A 21,935-nucleotide genomic window follows, 5' to 3' on the forward strand; every position below is an offset into this window, starting at 1 on the left:
GAGTACGTCTGAGAATATGATACAGGGAACTAACTGTGCAGCCATTTTTACAGTGTTTACCTACAGGATGAGCCTTTGCAGAGTGGCCATTTTGAGCAGGCACAGTAGGAAAAATCACTGTAGTAACTTCCATCAACGTTCACCGTCGCACTGTCCTGACTTACATGACGTGAACAGAGCCATGGTTCATGTCACACCTGTGTTTTAAACATGTCAAAACAAAAAAGGCCCATAGCAACAGGACTCATCATAAATGGACAGATTTGGGGGCTGAAGATGGTTAAAAATCCATTTTTAAGTGTGTGAAATGTTTCCACATGTCCCTCAGAGAGAGAGAAGGACTTTACATATTTTATAGCAAATATTTGTGCATCGATCATGATAAGTTTAAATCTGGCAAAAAAAAAAAAAAAATTTCAAGCGCAACAGTCAATTCACATTTCTCACATTGGTAAACTAACTGAACACTTAAGTCTCTGTACAATACATCGTGTCCACGGTCTCTCTCTCTCTCTCTCTCTCTCTCTCTCTCTCTCACACTCGGAAAAGCTATTTTATAACAATCTATAAATATAAAGATCTCAAAGCTTTAGGTTCTGGCCCCTCCATCAAACTGCGGCGAGTCGTCACGAGAGAGACAAGAGAAGGCATAAAAAGAGGAAACACTGTACCACACCTCATCAACGCTGTTCCTGTCACTATCTACTTTCCTTGCTCATGGTAGTTACTTTAGCAGCAGCAAAACATGGAGCTGTAATACTAGTGATTAAAGCAAACCCAAATAATAATAACAACAATAATAATAATAATAATCATGATGTATGTTATTTTAAGAAATGTACAAAGAAATTTACAAAAAAACAACAAAAAAAAACAATTTGAAAACCACATAAGAAACTTGAATTTACATATAATTGCAGCCGTGTCCAACTAATGGTGTTGAGCCAGTATTGATGTGGCTGGGATGAGAAGTGATGATGGATTAAAGCTGTAAAACCAGTCTCCTCTACAAACACGTGTTCTCTCCGGATGACAGATGCGGTCTCCTGCAGGCAGACGTCTGATCTCGCCGTCAGGTCAATAGGTCATCGAGAGCCTGTTTAATGCCAAACGTCGTCTCCGCAGCGGGCAAATACGGTCCTCAAACCTGAACAAGATGGGAGAGTGACAAGTCAACAAAACTGAAATGATTATATGTTTCTCAATACCTCCTCTAGAGGACAGTACCACGTTGCAGGCATCAATCAACATGGCGACCACTGAAGAGACCATTTTATTGTGCTTGATCTAAAATAAACTGAAATAAACTGACAACTTGCCTCACCTCACTCTTCTACCTTGTTTTCCTGACTGATTGAACTATTGACTCTATACTGCCCTCATGACTTGTCTCAACAGATTTTGGAATTAATCCAAAGTACGGATAAAAGCCTCCGTCCGTCTCCATGGTATAAATGGGCCTTAAGTGCACTCACGCCATGTTTTTAGCTGCGCATTGTGATGGGAGTAACTCTCCCATCTGAAATCAGCACAAACACGTTCGTACATCTGCACCTCTGTGTTTGGGCTCCTGGTTACCTGTTAGTGTTCAGAAGAGAATGGACTTCCCAGCTGTTTTTTCCTGGACATAGGAGGTGAAGCGTTTCAGGAACTTGGGATATTCTCTCTTGGCGACAGCTCTGAGGACTGAAGCTGGAGCCCAGCCTCCTGGATTTACTGTAGCCACACAGAGGAATAAAAGAAATCAGAAATCAGAAAAGCAAAAGTTCAGTACACAGACAGGGGTCTAGGACACAGGATTATTTCTGCAGCGTGACTTTACATCACAGTCTTGTCTACAGGATGTAAGAGGAGGGACAAATGTATGGATGGACATAAGTAGGCTGCTTGAGAGACTTGGTCGCTTTAATGGATTGACTATAGATGAGAATAAATTAGATGTCAGGGCCGTGTTTAACTTTTTCTTATGGTACAAACAGTAGGTTGGATTTTTAAGAGCTTGCAGGTTGGTTGCATGACAGTGGTGATATACAGGCACAATATAGTGGCGACTGCTAAAGAAGGAAAATAAAAACCAGAGGTACGTACCATTGGCAACGTAAGTGATCTTACAAAGGATGTTGTCTCTGCTGATCTCTTTATCGCCCTCTGGTGGGCTGACCAGCGTTTGGCAGATCATGGCGACGTTGATTTTGGCACGAACACACCTGTTTGTGGGCTGAAAGTCAGACAAAAAAGATAAACATTAACAATGTGTAACTTACCGTTTTCATTGTTGAGTGTTGAGTTTTCACTGTAAAGCGTTGCAATACCACATGATCAGAATAGATGTGGTGGAGTGGACTTACAGACGCGTCTTTGTGATCCACAGAGAAGTTGCAGACCAGCCATGTGTCGGGGTCGTTTTCGTTTGTTGCTATGATCTTCCTGATGGCTGACAGATAGAGCACATCTCTCTGAGAGGCGGGCCACACTCTCTGAAACACGAGTAGAAAAGCCATTAAAATAACTATCGATTTGGCAACGGAGTATTAGGAGAATCAAATGTAACTCATAACTCATTCTAAACCAGTACCTTGTGTGTTTGGTAAACAATGATGGCGTTATCAGAAAGTGTTTCCACAACGTTGAAATTTTCAATGGTTGCTGAGGCAGGAGAGAGAAGATCAGTCAGATTGTGACATTGAAACAAAAACAGTCCAACGGTGATGACATGACGGACACTTGGTGAACTTACTCTCCCAGTCCATTCGCACATCCGTGTCCCAGAAGTAGTGACAGACCTCGTGTCCCGTCACCCCCTTCACAGAATGTGTGGCTTTGAGAGGATCCAGGACGATGCCGTTCTCTTCCACTTCTCTCCTGTACACCTGTTGTGTGTGTGTGTGAGAGAGAGAGAGAGAGACACGGAAACAAATCACTACACCAAACATAATTTTAACTTAATCACTGGTTGACAATTTCAGTTCCTTTTTCTGTTTGAAAACATTATTTTGTGACTTAAATTCTTAACTTAGTGAAGCTAAGAGGGAGAGATTCAAAGTCACTTGGTGAACTCACTCAGGTTCAGATATTTTAGTATAATTTAAAAGTCATTTAAAGGGGTGCTATATGTAAGAACTGTATTAAATTAAGTCATTATTGTGGTAAAATGTCAACAGAGACAAAGAAAATGTGGTTAATACCGCAGCAGCTGCAGCTATGGGTTTGAAAAGCAGAATGTTACCAAACCTAAAACGCCCAATACCTGTCTCAACAAAAGTCTGTACCAGAAGAGAAGCAGAACAAAAATCTGCATTCAAATATAGATGGCTGAAAGGGGAGGGGAAGATGAAGAAGGATGTATTTTGCTTTTACAGTCCAATATAGTCGCCTTGTCTCCTCCTATCATCGGATAATTCTCTACTTTCTACTGCCCTTTGAAATGTGTCATAATTAGAAAACGGGGGAAATGATTCATGAGCCCCTTCAGTCTCCTGTACTCACCTTCATCTCTCCTTCCTCTATTACCAACTGCCAGTTGGCATCACCACCCACGTCCTGGAGGGAATAAGTCATGTGGTTCTGCACCCACTCCTCCACCTGAGAGACAGATATCGATTAGCTTGACGTTTTTAACTGTCCCTTATCTGTCAGTGAGAGGACATGCTTCGAAACAAGGGTTTGTTAACATTATTTCAGGCAAACAAGAAAAAAAAGGAGAAAAAAACTTTTCCCTTTCAGAATCTTAAGAATTCCTAAAGCAAATGTGTATACAGCTGCTGAGATGCAACAAAATAAATATTCAATACACGCTCCTGCCAGAGGGTGTTAGTCAATATCCTAATAATGCATTTAAGTGCATAACCAGTTTGGATTCATGCCTGCGCATGCTGTGGAAGACAGAGCAATGTGAGGAAAGGAGGCAGAAATGAAGTTGCACTAGATTTTAGCCATGCTGCATTGGACTTATAATGAGAGTCATTATGTGATGAAGACAATCTGTTAGTCACTCCAGGAATTTTAATTTAATCCAGTTAATGTTTTTGTCTTAATGCATGACATAACAACACTGCAATAGAAAAAAAAAATCTCATGCTTTCGGGTCTGACTGTGGTGCTCTCTCTTGAACAAATACAGTACCTGAGCGCTGAATCTGTGAATGTCATCTGAAGCACTGACTAGCTCAACGGAGGACAGGGAAGAAGTATGGCTATGGGGCTGTGCAGCAGAAAGAGGTTCGCAAGAGAAAGAAGTAAGAAACAAAACTGTAGCAGGAGACCAGAGCACAACAATCACACAATCGGTTTAAGTAGCATTTCAGAAAGTAGAGAGATAGTATGCAGATTAAAAGTCAAATATTGTCTGCGTGTACAAGGACATAATATGACGACAAGTCATTTTTACAAAAAGAAAGAAAAACAACAGCGCACAGAGGTTGCAGGGCTCATAGACAGGTCACACTGGTTGTCGGCTGACTAGACTTCAAAACAGGATGGATGAGTTGAAGAAAAGAGGAGTCATTTATAAACTTAAATAAGAACAAAGAACATGGAAATAATACAGTGTACATTGAAGGCAATATGAGAAATATGTCGAGCACCTTGTTGGTGAAGCGGTGTGTGCCGATCGTGGAGTAGACGTCACCCGGAGTAACTGAGGACGGTCGGGATATCCTGACCTTCTCTGAGTGACACTGAGGGACACAGAGCAGCGGTTATGTAAGATTCATTTGACATCCACACTGTTTTCATTTGAAAGTGTCATTTTCAGCTCCGCTTCTGCACCTAAAGACATTCAGGTACACCGAGCACGGTCGTGTGCCAGTGTAAAGAGGAAGCTGGCGCTTAGTTTCAGAGAGCGCGAACAAAACAGAACATTGGTGAAAATTCAAAACAATGGCTTCTGTTACGAGTCTAGTGACGAGGTGAAACGGAAAGAAATAATTGTGCATGGCCGATAAGAACTCATCAGGAAGTGAGTGGTCACCTCTTCTGCTCGTCCAGACTAAAAACAGACCCCCGTTTTCAAACTACAAGCGAGACAGCAGTGTTTTGTGGATGATGTAGCCTATGTCAATACACACTGGCAACACGTCTATTGGTGATTTTTGTAGAGGCCAAAAGAGAAGAATTTTGCAAAATCAAGTAGATTTAGATATTTATCACACCTGCTCCTCTATCTTGTCTTGTCTGTCCAGTTCGGCTTCAACTGCATCAAAGAATTCATCTTCGTTGATCAGGCTGTTTGGTCCCTCCTGTAAGATTCAGAGATGAATAGAAATGTCCATGTGAGCAGCCTTTTTAAGGGCAGAAGACAAAGTCAAGCAATCCTTCTGCGGTTGTTTGTCCACTGAGTTGATCTACAGTATGTTGATCTTGCCTCATAGTCTGGGCCCCCGTAGTGTGACTTTTTCTTCAGTTCATGCACAGCACACTTGTAGGCATCTTCTACCCTCCTCCTCTTCTCCAACTCCTGCACACACACAGACAGAGCAGCACAGTATCGTTACAATAAACTGAAGTGACAGCTTTCCAACATTGGTGTTGCCTTTTAAAGGGATCAGCAGATTCTTTACATTCAGGCAATAAACTATGAAACTAGACAATGTTTCACAAGGTTTCACGGGGTAAGGAGGTGGGGGTATGCACTCAAATTTCCCATAATGTGTCAGCGGCAACTGAACTCACTTACTACAAAGGAAAGACTTTGTAAAGGTCTTTTAGTTAGAAGCACAAGTAATTCAGTAATTCGGGTACAGTATGTACAATTAGCCCCGCTGAGACTTAACAAATCTGTTCATTTTTCAGACACGGTTGATCCCAAGTGGGACAGCAGAAAGCAGGAACAGCAGCAGCTAAAAATATACATTAAAATGAAACAACACTTCTCTCGAGACAATACCTCGACAGAAGGCGACCAGACAAACAATTTGGAAAGGAAGGTGTGGACGTTTTAACACTTGCCACAAAGCAAACAGCAAATGATCTGGTTGTCGGAAGTGTCAAACGGACAGACAGAGACATACTGCAAAAAGGTGGCTGTCCGTCTGTAGAGGTATCCATCTCTGAGTCTGGTATGAGCGCAGGTCTGTCCTCTTTCGCAGCGAGGGCTTCCATAAACTCCGAGCAGTCATTTTCTAATTTACTGTCTGTGCGAGTCCGAGCAGGCGTGTCTTGTTCCTTTGAATTGGTGTCGTATCTCTAAGTATTCCTATGCCCCTACTCCACATTGGCAGCTGAACTTGATACACTAATACAAATAACCTAACAGAGACAAGAGTAAGGACATTTCTCTTAAAAAGTCTAACTAACTCTGACAGCTTCCCGGCTTTTGTGAGTTTTAGGGTTGGGCAAGCACGCCTTTACACACACACAAGAAAAAAAGAAAAAGGAAAGAAACTGGTTTGACAACATCAGCTGAGCTGATCGGGATGTTGGCATAAGCAGTTCCAAGGGCGTACCTTTACAGACGCAGGCAGCCCTCAAGGTGTGGAAGAGTCTGTCGTCATTCACATAAACAAAACACAAGCACTAAAGCATATTATGGACAAAAGGTCCAACAGAGCTGCTGGTAAACTAGTCTAATTTGAAATGTAATTCGCCTTTGAACAGTTTATTCCTGACTTATTCTACATTATTCTATACAATTACTAACCACTATCCTGCCTTACATTTCTTGTCATACCAGAGCAACATCATGACATTTTAATACTACTGTAACCTGAGCATTAATAGTGCTAATTATTTACAACAAAAAGGATATAATTCCAGAAAAAATCCCCATCTAATTATTCAAAAGAAACTCAAAAGAAACATGATCTTTTTAGAGTGACTTTTGAGTCACTATGGTTGTTTTCATACAGTAGAGTGTGCCATTGTTAAGACAGGGACAGTGCAGTGTTGCGTCACAATCTCACCGCCTGAGGGAAAAAGCAAAAACCTCCTGGCCATAATAACCAACTTCTTAAAACACAATAGAAGGCAGCAATTACTGCAACTCCTCAGGCTGTGACACTTCCACACAGCATGGCCTGCTGATACACCCACTCAGGAAACTGTGGGTCACAGTTCTTTAAAATGTATCGTGTGTGTGTGTGTATACAACGGACCTTGTCCAATCTTTTCTGCCAGCTGTCCTCTCGTTTGACCATGAGTTCGATGCAGTGGGACAGGGTGGACAGAATGCCTGCTGTTGTGGCCTTGAAGGTAATGGCCTCACCCTTAAAGTCTATTCCGTTCATACCTTTGGGACTGGCCGGGGGGAACACTGGCACAGACACAAAAACGAAACAAGAATAGAAAAAATAAAGACCATCACGTTTGAAATATTTGAAATGAAATCTGCTGTAAACAGGCCAAATGAATGAAACTAATATGTGAACAGTATTTGAAGGTAAACTCACATTTCTCTTTGCTGCCATTGTTGTTGTGATTATATTCCCCATCCGTTTTTGTAGTGGTTGGAAATTCATCTTCGTCATCCTCTACTACAGAGAAAGAAAACAGCAATCTCAGAAAATGACACAAACACCAAGAGATGAAACTAAAGGCCTTTCTTCTTCCTTTTGCTTCCAACAGATCAGAAATGCTTGTTTTTGATGACGTGACATAAAAAACAAACAGCATCTTCCTCAAATCTTTCTTGCAAGACGCTGACTCACCCTGTTTTTTTCACTGTGACATCGGGCTGGGCAATAATCCATGAACAATATTATATTGTGACATAACTTCCTTCAATAGCAGTGACCAAGATTCCATAATGCACTGTGCAAACACACCTTATGACCATAAATGTTTTGACCTCAGGTCAGGTGTGCTAAATGTTCCTCTGTGTAACAATTGTTAAATTGTTTTCTGTCCATAAAGAAGCAAAAACCACAATTAACTAATTTCATTAACTTTTAGTTGGTGGCAAAAATCAGTCTTAGTTTGTCTGACCTTTATTGTAATAATTATCGATATTGACCGATTTGAAAATGTATTATGATAAGGTGGCCATATCGTCCAGCCCTCCCACGAGTGCCACACTTGGTGTGAATAGATCACAATTTTGTGCCTCTTATTTACCCAATGATGAGCAAAAGGCCTTAAGCTCATATAGTTTAGCATTTCTAAACCTAGTCAAAAATAACGAGTGAGAATTTCACGATTTTCTTCAGTGGGCAGTTCAATCAAATTCAATCAAAAGCACAATTCAATTTAACCTACATTTTCATTTTAACCCACACAAGAACTCAAAATGTTCAATACGAAAAACCAACAAGTGCCCTGTAAGTGAATATTGATTTGTGTTTCTTTTCTCCTGCTATTCTTACACCACATGCACTACGTAAAGACGCTTCCCATCGACAAACCTTTTCTTTTGCCAGGAAGCATCATGAATAACCCCGCCATGTCGGCACTACTCGACACATAAGGGTTTTATTTTAAAGGGGAGGAAAACAGAGACAATGTAAACAAACTTAAACCTATACAAACACGGATAATTCTCACTTCGACGTAATCTTTTGTCTTTTTTTCTTTTTGTTTCCTTCTTTACTTAGTGAGGTCCTTCATGTAAATCTGCGGCTTCTTGACCTTTTCTGTTACATTTGAATCCCTTTTTTCCTCATGGATTTTATGCTACTTGTGTGTGCAAACCAAACTAAACTAAATGAAATCTCATACAACCAGCAATATTAGTGTATATACGGCACAGCTTACCCCGGTCTCTATGAAATTCATCTTTAGAGACATCATCAGAACAGGAGTCAAAGTATTTCTGCAGGGTGTCCACTTGTCTGCACAGAATGTCCCGAAAGGTTTCCATTTCTGCTAGCTTCTCACGCAGCCTGTGCCCCTTCTGTGTAGAAACAAGGAACACAGGAGCAGATAAGCAAACACTGACTACAAGACATTAGACTAATGTTTTTCTGAGGAAACAGTTGCTTTGGTTATGTGGTTTCAAGCATCATCGTAATGATCTGAAAGGAAAACTTATTATAAAACTTATATTATACAGCTTATTCACGTGGGATCACTTTTGTATTTATTTATTTTTTTTTACCTTGAAAGAAGACGTGGACGTCGCAGACAAGGCACTGGCTGCGGAGGTGAGAGACAACATGGAACCATGACGCCTCAGACTGGTTTCTGAACCGTAACCGGACTCGGCCTGAAACCCAGACAAGGGAAAAAGGGAGAGGATGGAGGAAGTGAGTGGGAGAAAGGAGAAGCAAGGCAGGGAGAACAGGAGATCAGCAAGTGCATAAAACACATCAAAATAATCTGCATTCTGCCATTTAAAAAAAAGTCTGCAGCTTATATGCACTGACTAGATGCAGGCAGAGGGAAAAATAAATAGATCAGTGTTTTCAGTCAGCAGCACTGAGTAATGATGAACTGCAATCAGAGCAGGGGCCTACACCTACGCAGGCAAACAGCCTTTCAAAAAGAGAACGAGCCTGATACACAGTCACAAGCATCAACAGAGATGGTCGCACTGATACCTGCTGGTCGAGGAACAATGGAAATCAATCGCAGAGCAGGGGCAGATGCTGGTTTGATTACAGTCTCTGTTGCGTTGTAACATGATATGTACTTTCTCATGATGACACATTGAGCGAAACACACCAAAACAAAATATGCTGTATGGATTGCTAAATTAGAAAGAGAACAAATAGAAAATCACAAAAATCAACAGAGGCCCAAACTTTAATTCATATACCTTCACTCATCCGCGGCAAGCAGTCAGGTGGAATCAGCATCAAATTATTTTATGCATAACATTCAGGTGTTTTTTTGTATGCTTTTTAATCCAAACGTTTTTGCTTTCCTGTTGCACAAGAAGAGACTTTTTTCTAACATTTATCATTTAGTAAAACCGTACCGTCGTGAGCTCAGTTTATTAGAGTAAAGTCCCTCGTGTTTGCTGTAAAAGTGTATAAAGTGTATGTGCTGCAACAGCCTGTTTACTTTATGTTGACTGATTTGTGAGATTTGGAATTAAAGTGGTTTCAAGTATTTATATAACAAAAGGGAAAACATCACATCTTGTTCCCATTACAGGTCTGCCTGGGACATTCACTCAAAAACATATCGTGCAACGGCAGAGATTCAGTACAGTACCACGAGCACACAGTAGAGTCATATTATATTTAAAAAGCATTCAGGAAAAATGGATCAGATACCATTTGGTATGTTTGTACATGACACATGCAGTAAAGGCAGTAGGGGGAAAAAAACATAATTAATTAACACAACATTCAGTGTTCTTAAAGAGACGAATAGAAAGGTTTTTTCGTTTATTGACTGACTTTGTTGTTGACTTAGTTAACCATCAAGGGCCACAGCTGCATACAGTGCTATAAGAATCAGTTACACTAAATACATACAGTACTATATCAACCTCTGTGTTTGTGTGTTTGTTGCTTATACAGGCCCTTTTTGCATATTTATCCTTTTAACTACTTGTTGTCCTAATGGCACTGCATACATTTCAAACAGCTGAGAATGACAGTTGGTTAGCATAGTTGCATGGGTAAACAAACGCTTGACACAACATGTAGTTTTAGGAACAAGTAAACTTACAACTCTGCTTTAAGTTTATTTCATGTGATCAGACTGATCTGTTGTCCAAGACAGAGATCAAGATGCAACGCAATGCATTGCAACAAAATAGGACTGCAACTATCAATTAGTTTTATAATCGATTAATCGGTCGATTATTTTCTCGATAAATCAAGTAAATTTTTCATAATTTGTTTTGAAGATTTCTTTGTTATTTGGATCAAAGAAACCAGAACATATTAACATTTAAGAAGCTGAGAAACCAGAAAGCTTGTTTTAATTATTAAAAAAAACACTTAATCCAATTATCGATTATCAAAATCGTCAACAATTAAATTTAGTAATCGATGAATTGAATAACCATTGCAGCAAACAAAACGATAAAGACCATTCCAAGATAAAGCCGGAGAACAGACAGCCACCTTCATGTACCTGGCCAGCGGCACTACACAACCATGCAAACCAAACACCCACTCAAACACAAAACACTGGCAATGTGGCATTTTGTGCCCAGGGCGTTGCGATGGTGACTGGATGACTGTATAGTCACTGGCCATAGCAACCACCACTTGTAATTACTTAGTGCTGTTGAAGGAAATCACTTAAAGTCAAAAGATGCTAGTTGTCCAACAAACACATAAGCTAAGCAGCACAAGAGTAATTCATTTATAAAAGGTTGACTGTTTTTTTTTTTTACAACTGTGAAACGGAGGAGTTCAATGCTGAAGCTAACCATTCAGTGGTTCTTATTGCAAGCAAAAATAATAATTTATTCTCTGGACAAGGCCAAATGTACAGCAATCATTCATGTCACTCACAACACTGGCACACAAATAAAGACTTTCAATGAGGAGTGACAGTGAGAAAGCAGCATGCATGCCCTCATGCTACAAGCCCACCATTTGGCCATTCCAACACCCAAAGCAGAGCAGGACCCTGCTGCAGTCCTGGCGGTTTTCTGGCCCCCACATGGCCCAGTTGCTCCCCAAACACTCCCAGTGATAAATCCAGTACTTCGGTTTCTCTGGACACACCTCACTGGCAAAAACGGGAATGTGGAGAGGAGGAGAGAAGCCACACGAGTTCAGCTTAGCTCATCAAGTAAAAAGCAAGCAGCGATTAAAAGAGAGGACAGGGAGAGGGGGGAAAGGTGGTCATCAGCGCCACAGCAGTCAAGAGGAGAGTGAGGCAGACACAAGCTGCTCCGGGAAGCAGAAGAGATGGACGGAGCTGAGAGGGAAGAGTTTTATAATTCCTTAGCAAAGCGGAGCGAGTGTGCTCTCGGTCGCTTCCTCTGCAGGCAAACACATGGACTCAAAAAGGCACACACACTTCACACATGACACATAGATTTCTCAACAGACCACACACCCCGACATGTGAAACCTTTTTATCTTGTCCATGTTTATGTCCAGCACCGTTCCCTGAGCGAGCAGCTGAGACCGTGTGTGTTTGCATGGAAGAGAGGGAGCGAGGGCGAGGTACAAATGACGGGTGCATACATGTATGCATTAGTGAGAGAAAGAGAGGCAAGGCTGTCTAAAGCCGTTTGTGTGGTGAACCACTAAAGTGCCAAATGGGTAGATGAGTACATTATGATGGAGAGAAAGAGAAAGCGGGAGAGAGAGATAAAAGAGAGAGGAGAGAGAGAGAGTGTGGGAGGCAGGGGACGACATTTGTTTGGATCTTCTGCTTTACTTTTGTCCATCCTGCTCTCCTTTCATTCCTCCCTCCTCTGATTAGCTCATATATGCAGTCTAGTCTGTACCATTGGGATTTGGACTGTGCCAGTCTGACGAAGAGGTTTTTAAATCACAACGCAGGGGGGGGGGGGGGTTTCCCCATTGCCTCCCCTATCACCCCTCTAAATTTGACAGAATGAAACAGTCCGCTCGGTACGACCAATGTGTCCCTCTTGACTTTTGTTGCTGTGAGAACAAGTGCTTAAAAACAAAGAAACGCATTTTTCATCAAGAGCTGGACTTCCCTACATTTAGCACCAACTTTTGCCACCACCAACACAAACACACCCACACATAAAAACACAAACATGTCCTTTCTTCCTTGAACAGTGGACACCTAATTTTGCAATGTGGACAACACAATTGAGGGCTGTTGCGTTTCACTGGAGCATTTAAAAGCTGAAATTATAACACATAATAAACCTAATTTTTAGTCATTTGAAACTTCTCTATTTGATACTAAATACTTAACCTTTAGACTTTTTTTATGTGAATATGTTTATTTGAGGACTTTTACCATTTTCTGGCATTGTATGGACCGAAAGCTAAGGGTTTACAGATAGATTGATGCTGAAAATAATCATTTGTGGCAGCACTAGTTGAGTCAATATAATATCAATATAAATGTCAACATAAAATTAGGTTAGGTATTAGGTATATTAAGAATAGGTCATTCTTAATAATCTATGCTACTGCGTGTATAAAGTGCAGTGATACAGTAGTAGGACTGTCCTTTCTAAACCTATAACTTAATGCAACTGTTATATACTTCTGCTGCTGGTCTCTCTCTTCTCCCTCTTTCCATTTCTCTCTCCCCTTTTGGTCCCCCACCTCACATCTGTCCCCCATTTGTCTTTTCACCCCAACAGGTCAAGGCAGATGCTGCACATCTTTGAGTCTGGTTCTGTCAGAGAGTTCTTTCTCTTAAAAGGACGCATTTTCTCTTCATTCCTGCCAAGTAATTGCTCATTATATGAACTGCTGGCATGTATAAACGTATGAGTGTGTCTGACTATCATCTGTCTTTTGGTGATGAGATTTCATTCAGCATTAGAAAAAGAAAGCACCACCTATTTACATGTATCTTTCTGTCCAGAGCCAGTAGAGAGTGTGTATAAACAAAGTAGCAGAGAGTGACACTATGCAGATGTTTTTGTCCGTGTGCAATTCACTGCATAGTTGCAAGTCCTCCTTTGTCCCGTTGGGGGCAGTGGTGACACACACACCTCCATCAGAGCTGAAGGTAGTGCTGCATTAAGTACTACTGAGGTTACTGAGGGTCACAGTCCAGATATAGCTCTGAAATAGTCTCACACTGTTGTTAATGGACAGGAGACCCATGGTCACTCACACTTGTCTGACAGGCTGACACCCTGTAGTTTTGTAAAGAAGCAGGGCTAATGAAACTTCACAGGATAGTGATTATTTTTGTAGAGGAGAGGTGTATATACTGTGCTCTCTCTGCTGTGATGTTTTAAGTGGCAAATAACACATTTACATCAATTACCTTTTCAAACGGGACATGCTGTTAGTTCCAACTCTCTCATATAGACATTTATCAGAACTCTCATAATGGTCATAATAATAAATTGCAATTCCATATAGGGCTGCAATCAATGTTTTATTTTGTTATTATTGTTAACGATTAATCTGTACATTATATTCTCAATTAATCAAGTACTTGTTTGGTCCATAAAATGTCAGAAAACTCCAACTCAACTCATGTTTTACCAAACAATGTCTGAATGATTACCCCTGAATATTGCGCTCACTTAAATTGTACCTATTCATTTTTTCTAATGTCTGAAAGTGTGCTGTAAAGAACAATTAGAGAATAAATAAATTACAGGGATAAAGACAAAAGATTTAATGAATACCTTAATACAATCTCAGCTCTGTATATGTATATATATATATATATATATATATATATATATATATATATATATATATATATATATACATATATACATACACACACACATACATACATACATATATATACACACACACACACACACACACACATATGTATATATATATATATATATATATATATATATATAAAAAAATCAATAAAACAAATTAAAACTAGACTGAATGCTAAGTAGCTTAATATTAGGAGCATGGGTTGAAAACTAAATCAATTGAGAAGATGTAGCATGTAACAAGTAGTTTTGGATAGATTGCAGCGTGTGTAATGTAATGATTGTTTTTCTAAACACTAGTCTATAGTAAATATTCTGAAATAAGTATTACATAGTGTTGTAAAAGAAAGTGTAAGCTCTTATTTCAGTGTCATGTCTGTTATAAACCCCTATCTGACCTACGTCACTGTTCAAGAACATGATTGTTTGCAGTAATGTAAGTGCATTAGAGAGCCCAACCTAATAAAGCTAAACGCCTGCCAAAGCACTGACTAATAAGACACCTACGCATAAACCAAAATACAACCTTTGACACACTGACTATGAACCACAGCCCTTCTTTAGCAAAGGATGAGAACAGATTAAACCTGCTTTACAGCCCTTTATTTTAGATACCATACACCAGTGAGTAGATGGCCTTACATAGTGAGCAGCTGCCTAGTATCTGATGACAGGGATACCCCCACCTCAACACCTCACTCCCCAGATTCCTTACATTCCCAGGGTAAAGGGCTCGGCGTGTGAGCGTGGGTCCGAATCCCCTGTCCAGCCACACCCAGCTCACTGAACAAAACAGATACCGTGCGTTGCAGAAGTCACTCTGACCCAAAACTGAACCTGTATATCTTAAATATGTGAGATATGCGAATAATGCTGTATTTACACAGGTTGGTAAGGCAAGCCACAAATAATTGTACATTTGAACCTTACAACTCTGTTGAGAATCGACAGATGTGTTTACTCACCTTGTGCAGTTCTATCGACTCAATCCATTGGAGTCTGTGCTCGGGATCTTCGGCTCTGAGGTACCAAACACTGTCGTTGACGCTGATGTCGAAACGACACTCGTCAAACTCATGAGGCTGCACAGAAGGAAGAGAGAGCTTGTGAATACATATTAGGAATGAGACATGTCAGGAAATGTCTTGACTTTAACATCATTATACAAAAACTTTTTCCTCTTATTAAACTTAGGAATAGGAGCAAAATAATACTGCTATAACTATAACTCCTCTAAAAAAACATCTGTCTGTTTACGACACTGGCTGACTATAGGGATGACACATTCTGGACACACATGGATTCAATCAGCCACAGAAAAACCTCTGCCACACAATAAACAGGAATTTTAATTAGAAACTGATGTATTATGTTTCAAAGCACAACACTAAACGACCGCAGCGGAGCAATGCGAAACACAGAGACTCCTCCAGCGCGCCCTTCATCTCATCTTCATTACTTTTTCGTTCTTCAACGGCTATTTGGCTCAATCTTGCAACTATTTCACTTTCCTCCTCGACAATGCACCCCACCCAGCTCCAACCTCTGACTTGCACCCAAACACGTCTTCCAAAGAATTCCTCCACTTCCTCTGAGACTGGAATTCAACTGCTGCTGAGGAGAGATCTGCTGTGCAAAAGTTTGTAATGCAAAGTAAGACACAGTGGGTTCAAGTCCACTCACTTCTCTCCTCAGGAGCACCGAGACTACAGCTGCTCTGTCAGCTGACATAACCTCATGTTACCCATGTTTAATTAGATTTGCTGAATGACACTCATGCGCTGGTTTATTCTCTGCAACGGGGACAACAGCAACTCACTCTGCAAATTCAGAAAACAAATGGTCAGCCTGCATAACTTTATGCAAGACTGTCTACATGTAACATTTCTGCCAACAATGAAATACTTCATATTTCAAATTAAATGTAATGGACTGTTTTGTTTCAGTTTCTTTTTAAAAGAAGTCATCCACGTCATAACTTCCAGGGCACCCCCCCCCCCATGAAATATGAGAATGAGGAAAGAAATATTTACAACTATCTTTTATTTTGGTTTCATTTTATTGAGTCAATTTGGAACTAATGGATCATGATTAGGGCTGCAACGATTATTCGATTGTCAATCAATTGCCAACCATCAACTATTCTTATTGTCGATTAAACCGTTCAAATGTATTTTTTAATAAATTAAAACAATGATTGTTTTTAGCTTCTTCGATGTAAATTTTGATGTTTCAAGAAAATAATCGGCAGATTAATCGATTATGAAAAACAATCATGAGATTCAGGTTTAATTTCACTTTGTTTTGGTTGCTTTTTAACGGCGTCATACACTTTGCGTCTCTTCTATAACTTCCAGGACAAACTCCATCATTTAACATGGGAGTGAGGAAGGAGAAATTCACGACTACTTGTTAGCAATCTTTTGTTTTTTTCATTTAAGTCCATTTGTAACTAATGATCCCAACAATTCAAACTTTTCAGGGACAACAATTTCCCATAAACCTTTGCTGCTTCCCAACATTATCACACTAGGTCTTACATTATTGTTTTGATTGAAAGACCCCTAGCGGCAGAAATGGCATACTGTGCATTAAAATGCCCTCTATTTCACCGAGATAAGCGGAGAGAGAAAAAGCCTCCGCTCTGACAGGTGGAACATAAAAAATGCACTCCGGTGAGAAATTTTCACTGTGAGGAGGACATGCAAGTGAATCCAACCATGATGCCATTACTGGTTAGAGAGAAAATCCAGTCTATCTTGCTGTGCTGTATCAGACATGGCCCATAAACCTCTGCTTTATAATCCAGTTTATACCCCATTCACTCTGACTGGAACGTTCCCTTTTCCCCCTGCGTAAGCATTTCAGCACATCCACACAGCACTGACTTTTCCCTTGTAAAAAACTGTGGCATCTTCACTATTAGGAATGAGAGGGTTATTAGTCAAGCACTTATAGACATAGTCAACTAGAGGGACATATACGGGCTGTAAACTATTGCTTCCATACAAGTAACGATTATTTTCATCGTTGACTATTAATTTTCAATTAATCGAGTACTTGTTTGGTCTGTAAAATGTCAGAAAATGTTGACTCTTGTTTTTGTCAAAAAAAAACAACCTTTTTAATGATTAATCATTAACTGTCAAATGTTGCGATGAAACCATTTTGTTTTAATTTATAAAAACCTCTAAAACCAAATAATTAATTACCAAAATAGCTTACGATTAGTTTCAATGTTAATTCATAAAAATAAATGTAAATATTTACTACTACCTAAGAAAATGTCACTGAGCATGACCTGATGTGAGCCACTGATAATGGACCTTGCACTCTTCCCTCAGTATGAGGACAGTCTGGTGTCTACAGCTTAACAGACTGATGTTAGGCACATTTCTGCATTCCAGACTCCTCAGACCACAGTCTCCATAGACAGCACGGAAGACTTCTTCAGGGGGGTTTAAGCAAACTGTGTAAACTGTTGGCCAGCCAACCAGCACAAGGTTACACAACGCCGAATGTCTTTGAGTGTTCCATTCAGGTGTGCACAAACACAGGAATGCTAGATTAGAAGAAACAAACTGCAGCCCCTTTCATGTTATGGTCTTAATCCACTTTTGAGTCATATAATCCTATTGCACAAATCACTGTAAAACCATTTGTTTGGCCTCTGTACTTGGTGGCGGCATTCTCAGAGAAAACAGTAAATGTTTAACCAGGGTGTGGGATTTCAGCTTATCTCACCAACAGGAGGCCTGCATGCACATCCAGTCTCAACAGTGTGTGTGGTATGTGTGTGGAAGCTTAGTTTTTAACTGTAGGGGACGCCAATTTCAGGTAGCCCGTGCAATAACCACCACAGAGGAGGAGACATTGGAGTGTGTTTCAAAATGACTGCTGGAGGAAGAATGCCTCAGTCCTTTAAAAAAACAAAACAGGTCTCAATCCCACCTGTTAGCAATTAACAACCCGATTACTAGTTAATGTTTACTTTTTATCTTTGAGGAGCATGAACTGAAGGAAGAAAATGTCCAAGTCCACATTAATGACAGGACCTTAACACTGCCTGTTCCAGTCATGATTAGATTATCTTATGAACTCACTAACATGTTGAACAAGTGCTGAACTCTGTTCTCTATCTGGATATGACAAGAGCAGAAGGTTGATACTTACTGTAATGACAGCTTTGCTGAGGCACAGGGACCCCCTGCAGCCGTACTCCCGTTCATCTTCCGACTTGTAGTAGCTCAAGGTGTTGTTTTTCAACACGACCCATCGGTCCTGCCATCCGTGTATGTAATTTGTCCACTGTAAACAAACAACAGGTACACTTTGTAATCAACAGATCCTGTGATCAAAAGGCCCTTTCATGCCTATCCACCATTTGAGGTATTTAATTCATTTTTATTTTGATGATGCTGTGAAGATAACTCTGTTTGAAGCATCATTTCAATAAGCAATCGAGCATGGACACAACAGGTGGCGTAGAAATTGATTCTTCTTCTTAAGAGGCCTTGAAGTTGTTTTGCCAGTTAATTATTTATTTTTGCATTTTTGCAAAATGCTCTTCAAGAAGACTATTCTAAAATTGATTTGCCAACTTAAGGTAAATTGCATCATTTTGATCCTGTCCAAGATCAGATTTGGTTACTTATTTCACATAGTGATTTATATATTTTATACACTTTTAGATATTATACATTAGAAACATTTTTGTGCCATTGGAATCATTTTATTTTATGTTGTTTCACAGTGCATCACTTGTAAATACATTTATTTGATCTGAATTGAATTGAATTATGACCTTTAATACTTGTACAGCAATTGTTGTCAATTTTTTTGTGGATGATTGTCAATGCATGTCTTTATCCTCTGTTTTTCTAATTTGCAGCTGACCAAAAATATCTTAATTATCAAACTTTTTATACCGAGTACCACCTGAGAAAATATTGAGCTCTTGAAGTGACACCATTATCACCAACGTTAAAATGCAGCAGCGTAAATAGGCCAAGCAAAGTCAGCTACAGACTTTTCACACGAGGCAGATTTATTCCCATTAAGATAATTTGCTCTCATCGCCCTCTTCCTCACATATACTTCACACACTGGTATAGCGAAATTAAATAAAGGTGCAGTGAGAGATAAGGTGACTAGCTCCTCAGCTCCACTCCGATCACCTACCCTGGTGTATACAATAGAACAGTATTTCGGATTTTCCTTCAAGTACCACCAGAGGAAGCTCACATACCGCTGTTGTACACATACCATAGTTTGACAACCATGGTCTCCGAGAACAGGAGACCCCTAATTAATTTTAGTCCTTAAAATCCTTATTAAACCGACTTTTAAGAAATTAAAGCACAGCACCCATTTCTTATAATGGGTCTGACTGTGTTATTGTGTCATGTCTTTCGTAATAGTCTCTTATCGTGTGTCACGTTATTGTTGTTTTGTATTGTGTATAAACACTTAGGGCTGGACAATTTAACCCAAAACGGTTATCAAGACAAACATTTTCAAATCACACTGATAATTGTCATTCTTCAGTACAAGTTAAAGTAACTTGTGGTTTTAAACTTTCATGGACAGAAAACAACAAACATCTGGGAACACATAACTATTTCACACATTTGAGGAAAAACAAAGAAAAACTGTATTTGAGCATTGCATAAAATGATATCAGTTTGTAATAAACCTTTCTAGTAATTATACGTATTTGCAGGGCACCATTGAGGATGTCATTTCAGGTGTTGTGATTCCCCCGGGTTAAATAAAGGTAATCTATCTAATAATCCAACAGTAATTGACATAATAACCACATTGCTTTCAGATTACAACCTCGTGTTATTAGGACACGTGATGTAAAAGTGATATCTCTGCAGCAGCAGAATATTCAGAGCTTCACCTAACATTACCTTGCTTAAAACGCCTCCGTGCTCCACAGGCTGCACAGATTCCGGGTCCACATCCTCGTCCGAACCGGACGATGAACTCTTCTCGGACATTTAAATCCAAGGAGAAAACTTGCCGTGTGTTACGGTCCTAGCGGAACGCTATCTACTGGATTAATAATCGGTGATTAAAACGCGACACTGATTTATACCTGCTGACCAGGTTCTACTCTGCGAATGACAATCGCGCTTTTTAACGGCGTGTGCGACACCTCCGCTCCGTAGCGTAAAGCACACGCAGTCGTCTGGTTTGGACTTTAGCGCAGATACGACGTCCTCCTGGTGTCACTCGAGTCTCAACTTCACGGCTTTTTGTGCGGGCTTTGTTTTGAAACTGACGTCGAAAGCGAACGAGACTAGCTAGTTAGCGTTAGCTGTCAAAACGACGCAACTAGCTAAAATCAACTTGACGAGCAACTTGTGAATGTTGTCGTTAGCTCTCTCTGCGGCGCTCGATGCGCCGCTACTCATCAGTGGGAGACGGTGAAGGAGGCCGTGGCATTTACTGCTGCGCCTCAACTTCAGCATGCTAATGACGAGCAGCGCTCTGTAAATATCCCTGTGCTGAGTTCCGCACTTAAGTTGTTAGCAGCAACAGCAGCAGCGGAGGACTGGCTAGCTTGTCTTCACTCAGGTCCGGGGGGGCTGGGGGGAGCTGCGGCCACGCTCTACTGTGTACCTGCAGAGGGCGCTGTCAAGCTACACGCAGTTACAGACGCACCGGATGTCGTGCAAATCCACATTTAAATTAAAAGCATTCCCCTTTTTTCCACTCAGAAGGAACTGTAATACATAAATAAATATAAAACTATTATCAATCAAAATACACTGTAAAATCACAGCCAAAACACACAGACGTATAGTATTCATTGGCTAATTATGATTTATAAATGTATTTCAGGTCTGCTCCCATCACATCTACAGGTTTTTATTATTCAAAAAGCAAGTTCTTATGGTCTTAGGTCACAGGATTTGTTTTTATTGTCACTTTTTAACTGGTTTTAATGTCACTATGCCTACATTTGTTGAGCACTTGCACTTTTTTCTATTTAGCAGTCTTGTATCTTACCAGAAAATTACATTGGTAGAAGTTGAAGTCCCTTTTTATAATGTTACTTAAGTAAAACTTTATGAAGGTAAAAGTACATGATATTTACTGTACTTAAGTATCCAAAATAATTTCCTGATATAAAATGTACTCAAGTTTTAGAGGTAAAAGTACTGATTTCTGGCCGTTATTCTATGTGTGTCCTAAACTCCATGTTGAAGCATGTGAATGGCAAAACTATAGTGTAAAGCCGCTCATTATGCTATATTAATACACACCATTACCAACTCTTCTTCTTCTAACTTTATTTAGAGTAACAAAGATAGTTGGAGGAAATGTAGTGGAGTAAAATTAGCAGTTGCTAGAAATATAATTAACAAAGTAAACTACAGATATGTGAATTTTGTATTTAAGTACAGTATGTAACAAAAAACACTGCCTATATGTATTGAGCAATTATTTATTTCTTACATGTGTGATAATTATGGTTTTCATTTTAATGTTTTTTTTAGTGTCACTCTTGTACAAGAGATTCTTAATCTCAATGAGTTTTATCCTGGTTAAATAAAGGTTTAATAATAAAAAATAAAAATAAACCTAGCGATTCAAGAATCTTTATTGTCATGTCATGTAAATATTTTTGGGGTTTCTTCTTTTGGTGACGGGTTATCTGTCCCCTTAAAAACACTTTTCGGAGCTGCACCTTAATTTCGTTGTATGTCGTAAAAATGACAATA

General features: G+C 39.8%; 1 protein-coding gene across 2 annotated transcripts; it reads right to left on the reverse strand.

Moving 5' to 3' along the window:
* Nucleotides 1-803: 803 nt before the first annotated feature.
* Nucleotides 804-20,781, reverse strand: LOC131464039 (ceramide transfer protein-like). 2 transcript variants are annotated; one of them, XM_058636284.1, is made up of 18 exons: nt 20,115-20,781; nt 18,373-18,507; nt 15,165-15,281; nt 9,028-9,135; nt 8,685-8,823; nt 7,385-7,468; nt 7,091-7,248; nt 5,362-5,454; nt 5,150-5,236; nt 4,583-4,675; nt 4,123-4,200; nt 3,487-3,582; nt 2,738-2,870; nt 2,576-2,646; nt 2,349-2,477; nt 2,089-2,218; nt 1,579-1,716; nt 804-1,147 (listed from the first exon to the last, which is right to left on the reverse strand). In XM_058636284.1, exons 1-17 carry the CDS (start codon nt 20,202-20,204, stop codon nt 1,589-1,591), a joined length of 1,869 nt encoding a protein of 622 aa, XP_058492267.1. In that variant the 5' UTR covers nt 20,205-20,781; the 3' UTR covers nt 804-1,147; nt 1,579-1,588. The 2 variants fall into 2 exon arrangements, with proteins under 2 accessions (XP_058492267.1, XP_058492269.1); XM_058636286.1 differs by lacking the exon at nt 4,123-4,200.
* Nucleotides 20,782-21,935: the final 1,154 nt, after the last annotated feature.

This window comes from Solea solea, chromosome 8 (assembly GCF_958295425.1).
Source record: "Solea solea chromosome 8, fSolSol10.1, whole genome shotgun sequence".
Lineage (NCBI taxonomy): Eukaryota > Metazoa > Chordata > Actinopteri > Pleuronectiformes > Soleidae > Solea > Solea solea.

What these genes read in the sequence shown, in the direction of transcription:
- LOC131464039 (XM_058636284.1), bottom strand. Translation starts at nt 20,204, where the DNA reads ATGTCCGAGAAGAGTTCATCGTCCGGTTCGGACGAGGATGTGGACCCG. An exon ending in AGTCGATAGAACTGCACAAG is followed by an intron (nt 9,136 to 15,164) that starts GTGAGTAAACAC and finishes TCTGGGTTTCAG; the next exon opens with GCCGAGTCCGGTTACGGTTC. An exon ending in TAGAGGAAGGAGAGATGAAG is followed by an intron (nt 2,871 to 3,486) that starts GTGAGTACAGGA and finishes CACACACAACAG; the next exon opens with GTGTACAGGAGAGAAGTGGA.